General features: G+C 49.8%; 3 protein-coding genes across 3 annotated transcripts; all 3 read right to left on the bottom strand.

Annotated features, from left to right (window-relative positions):
- Positions 1-2,533: 2,533 nt before the first annotated feature.
- V2A60_008675 (uncharacterized protein) lies at positions 2,534-3,873 on the bottom strand (the record flags this gene model as incomplete). The annotated part of the gene is made up of 2 exons (XM_083259947.1): positions 2,534-2,846; positions 2,918-3,873. 2 exons carry the CDS (start codon positions 3,871-3,873, stop codon positions 2,534-2,536), a joined length of 1,269 nt encoding a protein of 422 aa, XP_083116073.1.
- A 3,678-nt stretch (positions 3,874-7,551) lies between these two features.
- Positions 7,552-8,937, bottom strand: V2A60_008674 (uncharacterized protein; the record flags this gene model as incomplete). The annotated part of the gene is made up of 1 exon (XM_083259946.1): positions 7,552-8,937. The coding sequence occupies one exon, from the start codon at positions 8,935-8,937 to the stop codon at positions 7,552-7,554; it is 1,386 nt and encodes a 461-aa protein (XP_083116072.1).
- Positions 8,938-10,642: 1,705 nt separating this feature from the next.
- Positions 10,643-11,159, bottom strand: V2A60_008673 (uncharacterized protein; the record flags this gene model as incomplete). The annotated part of the gene is made up of 2 exons (XM_083259945.1): positions 10,643-10,804; positions 10,851-11,159. The coding sequence occupies 2 exons, from the start codon at positions 11,157-11,159 to the stop codon at positions 10,643-10,645; spliced, it is 471 nt and encodes a 156-aa protein (XP_083116071.1).
- Positions 11,160-12,770: the final 1,611 nt, after the last annotated feature.

The following is a 12,770-nucleotide window of genomic DNA, read 5'->3' as shown; positions in this document are numbered from 1 at the left end:
GAGGCTAGTTTACTAGAGACTCCCTTGCTGTCAAATGTTGGCAGAGCGATCGCGGTAGTAGTTTTACAAAGGCCTGGGTAAGCAAAGGCGAGCACGGAAAACGTCGCCAGGTGCGTAGGATCAACAAGATAGATCGTCTCGCGGCCAGGATCTAGTTTGATCTCAGGCGCCTCTTGGCATGGATCGGTGAGCCATTGCACCTTGATCTTGCAGCGTACCTCGCCATGCTTACTCTTCTTCACTTGCGCAGAAAAACGAAGAGTAGCATCCTGAACAGTCATCTGCCATATTTTCTGCCTCAACTCCGCTCATAGCTGGCTGAATTTTGAGAATGCCATATTTTTTTGGTTGAGGGATGAGTGTATCGCGGGGAAAATTTTGGCTGAACGCGGTGAGCAACGCAGCGAAGGGCAGGCATGGGTACAGCAGGTGGGCCTATTAGTAAGACCAGCTATTACTAGTTACTCTCAGCCAGGTCTCATTTCGCAGAATACAAGAGAGGCGTAGAACGCCCGCTTCAATCCAGATGTCGTGGTTAGAGATAGTCCAGCTGTAGGCAGCTCAAGAACACAGCTAAACATCACGCAAACAGGGAAACGGCCAACCTTCATTAATGCATAAAACAAATTGCCTTTAGCCAGCGCCAGCCTCGTTCTATATTTAGAGCTCGAAGAGGATGGATTAGAGACTCCAAAACATAATGATCCTCATTATATAGGTCAGCGCCGCATCATCAAATATGTGTCAACAAGCCCCTCATCTATCACACCGCCAGTTTTGAGGCCGCAGGTGGCTTAAGGCCGAGCTCGTTACAGCCTATTGTGCCGAAACCACCTCGTCCTTTATTTCCAGAGGTCTCATTGCCATTACCTATAATCAATTAGATTGAGCCACGAATGGGAGAATGGCAACTTGCAATATTCCCAGATTTCGTATAGCTTGACACATGGCCAAAGTGCTTTGTTGTATGCCTCTAGCGCACCGGTTGGCCTGCTATTCTCGGGACTTCCAAATTGTGCTGGAAGGTTCTCCGTCGCACTGCTTATTGACACGCAGCTGGCCGGGTTGATTTCGAGCAGCATCTGCACGTCACTAACAGTCATTATAGAAGATATGCTTGTTGGCGCGGTCATAACTGAATGCAAGCCGCAGAAACTGAAGATGATGTTCATTACCGAAGCTGAATCAGTTACCGCCGGCCCAGTGGTGTAGCAAGACGTGGGCGCTGCGGTCATGGACGGTAGAACCGTTGTGATCATTGTAGTATTTGCCGTCTGAGCTTGAGTGTTGGTCGACGGGAGGCCGATTGGCGAAGAACGAGCGGGGGTCGCCCCGTTCGTTACCCCTATATCAGGCCGTGGCTTCGTGCATGTTGTGATAATACGTTTCGGTGGAGGGACTTTCACAAGGTAGCCTCCGTCGTATCGGAACCCAGACGGTGCGGCACTCTCATATGCCACCGTATATGTATAGAATGCGAGGATCTTGTCAATGTCCTCTACACTGAGTGTGTTTAGCGATTTAAATCTTTTTGCGACATCGGTGCCGAGCATTAAGACCTCGTCGCCGCACTGAGGCACCCATAGAGCCGTCTGTTTTGCGGAAGCGAGTGCAACACAAAAAATTATCAACGAGATCGCCTTCATGCTTCGAATCGTGACTAAGCGCCCTCGCCTCGATTTTACCTATTTGTTCTATACCTGCTTATTCTTGGACTATATATTACCTAGGTAGGTACCGGTACATATGTACAGTAGTCACCGTAAAAACCGTTTATGGGTGTCGCGGGGTTAGCTTTATAACAATTTTAGTGGGTGTCAGTTTAGGCTACTCCCTGTAGAGCCAGAAATAGCGGCCATCTGTTCCCCACCCTCTAACTAAAACTCACTAAAAGCACTAGCGACACCCATACCGGTTTTTACGGTATATCTCAACTTTTTTTTATGTACGATCTCAGTTCGTGGCCTATTGTGGCCTGCCAAAGGCGCTGCCCGCTGACATGAGATCACTTCATGGTCGGTCAATTGTGGCCTGCGGACGTGTATGTGGCAGTCATTCTTCTCGGGTATCGCTGAAAAAGGCCTCTCTCATTTGTAATCAGGACTGCGCAGTCGAATTTGGCTTTTGGCGCAAAAGATTTATTACAACCGAGTGTTTACAGATGAAGCTGCTTTTGCGCAGATGAATAAAGTTTAAGCCATAATATATTTCTCTACTGTATAAACAGAGTAACTTCAAACCTGGCCCCCCGAACACGCATAACAATAGCCTCAAATTCTGGTCTTTATCAATAATAGGCAATATTTGCTACTTGAAGGGAACGTGCAGCGTGTTTTCACTACTTATTGCTCGCTGCTTTGCTGCATCCGGACGATTTTCACAGCGCTAGTATAGCATAGCTAGCTGCGTTCGCTCTGAACTTTGAGCATCATAAAAATATGAAAGGCAAGCAGCAAACACGTCCTGTTCTAAGCTCTGCCAAAAGATTTTTACATCTCCTGGGGACCATCTTGTCCGGAAAATCTACATCCATTCATTCTTGCATAAAGTCCGACTGGTATCCGACCTCATGATCCTTTTCCGGCCGGTCCTCGAATTCCTCAGATTCATGACCTTCCATCATCACTCTGGTCAGTATATGGCATATCGAGCGAATAACGTCTTTGGGCTCCTCGAGATCTAGCCACTTCGTACTAGAAACACGAACGCATGTGTCTTCTGGATAATCCTGAACTATGTCTAATTGCTCATTCTCCGTTGGGGCGTCCAAGTATCCCTCGTAGCGAGAGCCGAAGTCAAAATGTAGGAAACGGATAAAAGAACCGTTGCAAATATACGAGTAGACGCTACACGCGGGCTCTTTAGCTGCGAAGCGAGTTTAAACGGCGGCTGACAGAATGAAAAAAGGAGTTCTCACCCGCCATGGAACAATCCTGTGTGGCTGTAGTGCTTCCAGGTCGTGACAGCCTCCCCAACGACCTGCGCGAAGAGCTGAATAGTCAAGACGGGCCGATAACTTTCGCTGCGATTGTTATAAAAAAGGTTTTGAGATGCTCGCTTACATTCGCCCAACATCAGAGACGGGTTAAGGGTAGTCCAGGAACCGGATTGAAGACGCTTCTTACACAGGCCGCCATCATCGGCACCGACAACACCTGTGGCAGCAATCAGTGCCCACGACGAATGACTCTCTGGGCGAAAACAAAATTCTTCTTTGGGATGACATTGTTTCAGGACCGAGTACAAAGACAAGTGGAAGAGTTCCTCAACTAGATTAGCCACCAGGGACTCTGGCCTGCGGGCACGGAACTCGTTCTGGTCATCGTCCAAAGGAACGCTAGCGTGACTACCACTGTATTCGGAGGAGGAGCGTCGTGCGGGTGAAGAGGACTCTGGAAATGGAATCATAGATGATGGAACGAAATCGGGATACTGAGCTACTGGTCTGTCACCAGCACGCTCGCGGGTGTTATGGTTTCGCACTGGATCTCGCACATCGCATCGAATTAACCTGGCCAACGCGAGATGGAAACTGCCAGTTGGCAGGCCACATAAAAAGGACTCAGAGGCAGTGCGGAGCCGCGAAACTGGAGTGAGAAGATGCTCTCTCATGGCGGGGTTCACTTCGTAAGGGGTAGAGCTCTCGGGGTGACAGATTGGGCACGAGTGCTCATGAAGGTCACGTAAAGGCAACAAAAAACTTCTCTGCCAAGCTGCCTTGTTTTTGAGGACCCTGAAGGCTTTCACCTCCCCAGCACCCCATTTGCTGGCGGAGGATCCCAGCGTGTCGAGGTTCGATAGAACGTGGGGCCCATGCGGGGTTACAAGTTGCGCAACAGTTTCAGGCAAGTCGGGATCGAGGTAATTGGCCATTATTTGGGCATGGACGGAGACAAAAAGATGGCCGGATAATGGTAACGAGCTGGCGTGAATGACAGAGGAATGTGGTGTTTGTTTTTTGTCTTTATGGAAACAACGACTTTCGAGGGCAAACAGTGGCGGGGAACGTCCGTTCGTGGTCGTCACGTGCGGCAGCGATGACAGAAACACCGCTAAGATTTGGGTGGAGGGCAACCTGTCCACCCCTTAAATCAACATCGACAAACATCAGACCAAGCGCGAACCGAGGACGCCTGTATCCGTCAACGGCCGAGAAAGTATATGGAGAAGGAGCAGCATGGCTCTCACGGGTCAGCCAACGCAAGCGCACGGAAGAGTCGGGCCGAAGCGAAGGCTCGATTCTCAGAACAACACAGCACCGAAACGAAAAAAATACGAGCCACGCCACGGAGGAAAGGCCACTAGACCTTTGACGTCCGGAGAACTCCTTTGGGGCCCAAGATACACCGAATCGCTATATTGTAGCGAAACGGACAAGAAAATATTCGGCATACGTTTTGACAAGAAGCTCGACGAGAAGTCCGCGGAAAAAGAAAAATCGTGTCAGGCCGGGCGGCTGAACAGTGTGGAAGAGCTGAAATACTACGGGGATCTCAGGCTCAATGCAATAGTCGCACTGCTTAGATCGTTTGGATTGCGACCACGGAACCGAGGTCGAGGACGAGAGCTGCAATTACGGTACGGACATTCAATATCAGTCGTGGCTACAGATGGCGTCTTCCAAGTCCCAGCCACCGGGTCATTGGTTGCAGTTGCCGATATTGTGAATATGAGACATAGGAGGGAAAAGCACCCCTTGGCTCTATGGCCGCAGGCGAACGGAGAGAAGAAAGAAGACCGAGCACACAGAGCCAGGGAGGCATTGCGCATCAGGCCCGGAATAGCAGAAGAGGACGCGCAAATAGCATTGATGATGACATCGATGGTTAAGGAGATGCTAAGGAGCGGTGAACAAAACCGAAGGGGGGCGTGGGCAAGGGTAATTAGCTTGAGCAGTGATCAGATATTCTTGTACCGAAGCTGGATCTCTCGACAATTTGTTGAAACGTTCGATGCCGGCGCGGGATTTACCATAGAGTATCGGGGCGTTCCGTTAAAACAGAAGCGCCGAGTTTTAGATCAGCTTGAGTGCTTGCTCGCGGAGAGGGTTTCATCTAGCGACCAGCACGGCGGTACTGATTAGCTACAATGTTGCGAAATGACGTTGCATGACCGAGAAGTGTCGCTTCGGCGACACACGAAACAGTTTTCTAGGAGGAAATTCGTGTCAAAATTAAGCTACTTCTTTATAAAGCGTATCTTCAACCCTGGCCTCGCCATAGGCATAATAATAGCCTCATATTTCTGTTATTTATCAATGATAGGCGACCTGTGGCAGAGCTGGTTGAATGAAAGCATTTGCACGCTATTTTGGACCGTTTAAATCTTGACAATCTAGGAACTGTTATGACATGTGGCGCAGTTGTTGGTGTCAAGGTTTGGATGCTGTGCGGTGATCTCAACTGAAAACCACTTGGGCATTACACCTTGACCTATGATACATAATGCTGACGCCCAGGACTGGCCTAGAATACGATGGCATGGCGGCCGGGCACAACGAGCACGTAAGAACAAGTTGTATGACAAATATTTGACATGGTTGTGGGTTATATGCATGAAGTATATTTATCCTCGACAAGATTGATACCGCGTTCAAGGTGCCGGACTGCCGCCTTCCAAGGATATGGGGGAACTGAAGTGGATTGTCCAGCTCAATGCCTTCTCATGCCTCGGGAATTCATCTCTCAGGCTCGATGGACAGTGCACGGTCGCGAGTATCTTTGCCCTCCAGCGGAGAATAAGTTGACAAAGTAATTCATTTCAGGTAGCGGGTTTTCCGCATGTCATTGCCGCCGAATTTTGCCACTGTGAGTACGTCTCAAGCCAACAAGTCTCGTTTGGCCTCTATGAGTCTGGTTTTCAGTGGTAGACGACTCAATAGATCGCTGGACAGTGGTAGTACATGATCGGCTCTTTGGAAAACGGCTCCCTTGCGGTGGGGAACTAAATAGCGGGAAAAAATTGCGAAACCACAAAATCTGGAAGTATAACACAAGTATTGCCATAAGTCCAGTTTGTGAATGCGAACTCTCGTTCTTGGCAAGGATGGGGTAATCGGAAAACGCCGATTGAGTTGTATGATATCAATTGTTTTCTACGGCCAGGCAAGCCTGGGCTAGCCTGAGTAGAATTTCTGTCCAGCCTAAGCCTGCCTACACACCGGCAAATTGTGGCCCAAGCCTGCCTGCACTAAGTCAAGATGTTGCCTAAACCTGCCTGGACGTGTAAAATTTGCTCTCAGCCCGCCTCGTCCTTGTCTGGAGATAGCGGTTTGCCCGTTTTGACATGACCCCAAGCTGAGGCGAGGCTGGGCGGATGAATATACCGAAGCTAGCGGACGAGCTTGACACGCGTAGATCCGCAGATAGGCAGATAAACATCTAGCTCATGTTACCGGCATATTGACTGAGGCCCTCCGCCGATTCGTGCCTTACAGGTCGTGCGCGAAGTTGTCGTGACCAGTTCGCAAGTCCGAGTCTCGGCCTCATTGTCCAAGCTGCTCGCGTAAGGTTCAAGCCGCATGCGCTCCTAGATGAACCCAGAATAGTTGCTAGCCAGAACAATGGATCGCCTTTTCAAGCCGTATTTACAACCCTAGGCCACTCGAGCTGTTTCGGATCTCTGTCGCGGCATGCACCACGTTGCAAAACGGCGAGGTGGGGTACTCTACCGTGGAGGCCACGACATGAAAAGCTGAATGCAACAAACGCGGCTATTCTCTGTACTACTGCAAGCATCCTGTTCATCAAAAAAGCAACAAACGATTGGCGAGGAACGGCTGTCATGGTCCCAGCCTTTGGGCTTCTTCATACACAGCCGAGGAAGCTCGAGCAGTAGATTTCTTGATGGTCTCAGCAGATCACTTCTGCGAGGATACTGCACAGTACAGTCATGGGCAAAAATGCTTTCCGTTTTAGGTAATAATGACTAGATTAAAAAATGAGATCCACATAGTGTGAGTATACCAATTTCGCACTATATACATCTTGATCCGGAATTAAGATAGTCCCCTCCACTATTACTGCGCTGGTGCCTGGATTCGGAGATAATGCTTTTGTGTATTATCAATGAATTGCCAACAAAATAAAAAAATTGTGAAATAATGCGCCTGGTGTCAAAAATCCTGTCAGGCCAAAGCACCTTCAATTAAACTTCATGCGCGCGGTTACTCGCATGACAGATCGGACGGTAATACATGGTGGCGAAGATGCTGGAGAAGGTAGCTCTCAGCTCGAGTCGCACTGTGAAACTAAACCCAATTAAGCCAGAAACCTGCTGGTACCTGCCGCTACTTACGTAAATAAATGCTATACCCACAGTACCACACCAGCAATAGACGCCATTTCTAGCTGGCTAGATACAAATCAAGTAGCCTAAAGTACCTGCACTTTTGGCTAAAGTAGCCTAGAAAGAGGGACTAGTTTAAAAAGCGTAAGGCCCTTTTGCCCATGACTGTATGTGTCACTATCATTCTCTTCAACTTTCGATCACGTTTCGAAATTTTAAACTAGTGCTATCCATTTTCTTTACTACATGATTGCGACATCTCCGTCACTGGAAATTCCTCTGCTTCTTATACGCCTCTTCAGTCCTTAAGTATGCCTGCCTTAGAGCACCGATCATCCAATCTAACTCCGCCTTCGTGATCGTCAGTGGTGGCGCCAGCAAAATATGATCGCCAGCAAGACCGTCTGCGGTGCCGCTCCCAGATAAGATAGCCACGCCGCTATCGTGTGCAGATTGTCTGAGTCTTGTACCAAACGCAAATTCTTTGGCCAATGGTATTTTCAAGCGCTTATCGGCGACGAACTCGATTGCCCAGAATAGCCCACGGCCCCGAATGTCCCCCACAAACTCGAGCCCTGCAAATGTTGCGCGCAGCTCCGTTCCTAATCTGTCCCCTTGCCTTCTGCAATGATCTAAGAAACCTTTGCTACGGATGACGCGCTGTACAGCAAGGGCGGAAGCGCAGCTGACCGGGTGCGCCTGGTATGCGTGCCCGTGAATGAAGCCTCCAGCCATCTCGACCATTTCGTGTATTTTTTTATTAATGAGCGTTGCCGCCAAGGGCAGGTAGCCACCCGAGAGCCCTTTGCCCATGACCACAATATCGGGATGAACGGCACCCTCAGTCTCGAAGGCAAAGTAGGATCCCGTGCGACCGTTTCCGCACATAGTCTCGTCAAGAAGAAGAAGCGCGCCGTACTTGTCACAGACGCGACGCACGCCCTCGAAATAACCTCTAGGCGCCTCAATACACCCGGCTGTCGAACCGCCAACCGTCTCTGCCACGAAAGCCGCCACATTTTGTCGCCCAATGCGACCGAACTCGGCTTCGACTTCGTTCACCAATCTGGCAGCATACTGAATCTCGGTCTCGTCACTACCTTTGTAGCGATAAGCATATGCAGGGCTGACAAAGCTAACATCGAGCCTGTCGAAAGCTTCTTCGTAAGGCAACTTCCTGCCGGGGTTGTCGCTGAGGCACATGGCTCCAATTGTATTTCCATGGTAAGATCTCTTCCTGGACACGAAATGTGTCCGGTGTGGGTTGCCAGTGGCGCGATGGAATGCTACAACGAGCTTCATGGCAGCTTCGATGGCATCACTGCCAGAGCTCACAAAGTAGGCCTTAGACAGCCCTTGCGGAGCTGTTCCTCGGAGCAAAATATCGGCTAATTCTTTCGGAGCGGTCGTCGTGTGCATGATGGGGTGGGCGTAGGCGACGCTTTTCAGCTGTTCCTGGATAGCAAACTTGACCGTCTCATCACCATGACCAATGCTTGCGACGCCGCAAGCATCCAAGACAATGTGGTTGTTACTGAGTGTTGAGCGAGTGCCTGCCGCTGATGTGACCAACGAAGGATCATTCGTGGGTTGGGTATGAAGGAGAGATACCTCCGATGGGCTGTTGGAGGTCCTGCAAGCCGGATGCATCGCTGATTGGACGGTCAACATTCGATTGCGATGGAGAAGAGTGAAAATCAGTACTCTCAAGTATATCGTTCATTCTGCGTGTTATTTATAAAGACAGCTGCTCAACATGTATTTATCGTCATCTCAGAAAATTCGAGTGATGGGAAACGAGCCACGTTTTCAGCCTGGCCTACGCCGAACGTCCCAGCTGAGGATCCTCTTCTCGTTTCATTGGCATCTGTTTTCTGCTACAGATGTGACCCGCATGTACCGGTACAAAAAGACGGCTGTGATGAGCGCTTCTTTGATTCTCAACTATGTCACGAGCCTTTTTACGCTGGTGACCTGCGGGAATTGACTGCGAGAAGGCCAAAAATATTGGCAACCATACCAAACCAAACCGAACCAGAAGTTGATTACGCCCGGTGACTAAACAGCCAATTTGGGCTCGCTAGCTCAGCTACTTTACATGTCCAAAATGACATCTTTGCCTCCTGCAAGCCCATGAGTGTTCAGCCTCTCATTTCTGCTCTTGCTCCCGTTTCCCCTTTAGCACGGGTTCTCGTGAGGTGCTTTTGAAGGCTTCAGCCTTGTGCAGGTTCAGCATCCGTGGATTGCCTTGTAGAAAAAAATCTATATTCGGCAGGTGGAGCAGCTGCTGTCAGCCGATGCATGTCAGCAAAATCACGGCGCTAATCAAGACTTAGGATAATCAATTTACGAACGCTGAACCTGGACTTGTCTGTACCGTGATTAGCGACACGAATGTTGTATGTGGTTAGGTACTGTACTTACCTACTGGTGCCGGTGAGTACCTGTACAACAAAGCGTTTCAAAACAGGAAGCAAGCATAACCAGCGTGCGGCGCCACCTCGTCAAGTATTCGAAACGCAACCACTGCCGGCCAGTATTTCCGCGCGGTATTCACAAATAGTGGCTTAACGGGTGGCATCAAAGGTGGCATCTTGCCTAGACGTAAACTCGCTCCATGTATTCGACACCCGCCTGTACAGTATGTAGGTACAAGCACGGCCAGAGATCAGAAATATTATGCGCATTGCAAAGGTGGGTCGAATGGGACGAGCTAATATCGGATCTTGTAACCGTGTCTTTCCTATGCAGAGGCCGCACTGCCGTGACGGGCCAGACCAAAGCTGCGCTTGTCAAAGTTGGCAGAGTTAAAGGCGTGAACTGCCACCGTACAGTGTCCGCATACTTACATCATTCTTGGCTTGTTGCGCGATGCATAGGCAGTCGCACGGCGTCGATGGCAGCAGACTACGAACTCCTTGTGGCTGCCAACTGGTACCTGTACTGCATAGGCTGTGATCTTTTGACAAAGATAGAGCGTTCCAATAAGAACCGCCGTCTTACTATACTATCCGAGCTATTTCTGCGTTCCGCTCACCGTCCGCTGCTCCGCATCACATACTGTCGGAGATGTGCCCTGCCATTTGCGGCCGCAATATCATCAGCAGCGTGGACTGATATCCTCGTCAACCGAACCATGATCGAGGAATCGAAGCTATGGGAGCGTCTTGTGTCGGAGAATAACGGCTCCACTCCAGAAAGTGCAAATGGAAGCTGCTTTCTCATCGAAAATCCTAGGTGCATATTACTGAGCACCGAGTTTACGTATTGTATCACAGACTACGGAAGGGACTACTTGACCTTGAACTCGAGATATCCAGCACTACGAAGAAGAGATTTTGGTCGATTTGAAGCTCTAGATGCGATTGACGAGTCTTTCTATCAGAATGCTCTCTAGCAGAATGCTTTCAACATCTGCCAAGCGGCGGGTCTTGGAGATGGCCATGGGGACGGCGCAGGCCATGCATTCGCGTCTGAACAGCAGGCCACCGCTGCGGCAGGCTGCATCGTTCGGGGCCTTACACGTCGGCATCTAGTATCGTTCTTCTGGAAAAGCGGCTTACCTGGATGCCGTGGAAATCACGAAGATGCTTCTTGGCGGAGACTCCTGTAGAGCAGATGAAGCAGAAATCCGACTTCTTCTTGAAGCCCCGTGCGAAGCAATCCGCGCATATCCACTTCAGCTTGTTGCCTTGTCGGCTGGTAGAATGGTCCTCGACACGGTATCCGTACGCTTGCCACCATGCCCTTGTATCCTGACCGCCAGTGTAGCGTTCGGATCCAGGCCATTTAGCCCATTCTTGACGACCCCATAGTGTCCAGTCAACCTTGATGAAATCAGTAGCAGTCCCGCGAGGTAGAGGCGACGGCATTGCAGGCAGTGAGGTTGCAGGAGACAAGCGCGCGGAAGATGGCGAGGTCAACTCAAACCGTTCAAATGTGCCAGACGGATTCGGCGGAGGGCTCGAGGAAAACGATTCGGTTTCTGATGCCATTTATATGAAATCACTGGTCATTAGCATGTGTTGTATTCTTGGGCCGTCCAGCTCACGCCCGTCTCATCCATCGCCGGGCAGGTCGTTTTGAAGGAAACGCTTGCCGCGTAAAACACGCGCACGGCATTGCCAACGCGCTCGTCGACCATGCTGAGGCTTTACGCTCAAAGTCTTTCACTTTAAAAGTAGTCGAGTCTCGATGCACCAGGTTAGAGCTTTCTTTCTGTTTAAAGAAGGACAAAAGGCTTCTCTTTCCCTGTTCTTGGCTTCTGACACGCCAATTGGCTGGGGCCTTGCAGCTGAAGCCCCTGTGGCGCTGCCTAGCGACGCCACTGGCTGCTTCAAAACAACGAAGGCCAATCAAGTCGCCATGCTATCCATGCTCTCTCGGCGCCATCATGCAGTATTCAAATTTCCCAGGTTGCATGAGGCAGCCTGTCGCTACCCTAAATCAAGTAATGGGCTATTTTCTTCATATTTTTCACCCGAGCCTGCAGCTGCGATACGGAGATATCTGGGTAGATCCTTCCAGACCTACGTAAAGCTCGCCGACTTCTACTATGCGAAGATCAACAAGCGATACTAAGCAACGGAAGGCGCTCTTAGCTGGCGACTAAGAGACGAGTAAATCGCCCAAGCAGCGCGAACTGCTTGTAAAACCCCGAACCCATTTTCTTTTGTTACGTGGAAACACGCGTCGACGAGCCTCATGACACCTCAAAGCTGTAAAACAGCACAAGAAGCTCTCCGCTGACGGAAGCCGCGTACAGCAAGAACTGCCAATTGAGAAGAAACAGTTCTATTTCGATTGGCTCGCAGCTGCTGCTATAGGAAGAGGATCGGGTCATGGAGTTGTGACGAAGAGCCCCTGGTGAGAACGTGGGCGCACCCCTGGGAGCGCCCCGTCACGCTAATCGGAACAGCGGCACGATCTCCGCAGAGCATAGCTAGCACGTCTCTTTGCTTACACCAGAGCTACACCATAGACGTTAAATAATCAAATCAAATCAAATCAAATCTTCATATTTTTCAAGAGTGCTGTAGTGTCATAGCTCTTTGAGGAAAGGATACAAATTGATGTAGACGGTAATTTGACCGCACCTCTCTGTTTGTAAATAGCTAGTTAGTAGATTCAGCCCCGAGAGCCGCCTTCATGACGTTCAAGTTTGAGAAAAACGGAGTTCACACAGCATGTAGCTGGGGAAGCGGGTGTGCCACTCCTCAAAAAGAAAAGAAAAACAAATACGTGCCAAAATTAGCAACGATCGATCGATTCGATCGATGTCCCATCGAATGGTGACTACATATTCGATTCGCTTCGAGTCGAACAGGCCTACGGGAGAATCGAATCGAATCGAATCGAATCGGCTAGCAGCATATTCGATGATCGAATAGGCCCACTATAGATTCGACATTCGTAAGACTTGGCATCGAATGAATCGATCGATTCGATTCGCGTTCGATAGATTTCCAACCCTGGTTTTGTGC

Source organism: Cordyceps javanica, chromosome 6 (assembly GCF_051103115.1).
Source record: "Cordyceps javanica chromosome 6, complete sequence".
NCBI lineage: Eukaryota > Fungi > Ascomycota > Sordariomycetes > Hypocreales > Cordycipitaceae > Cordyceps > Cordyceps javanica.
This window is presented reverse-complemented; position numbering and strand designations above follow the sequence as displayed.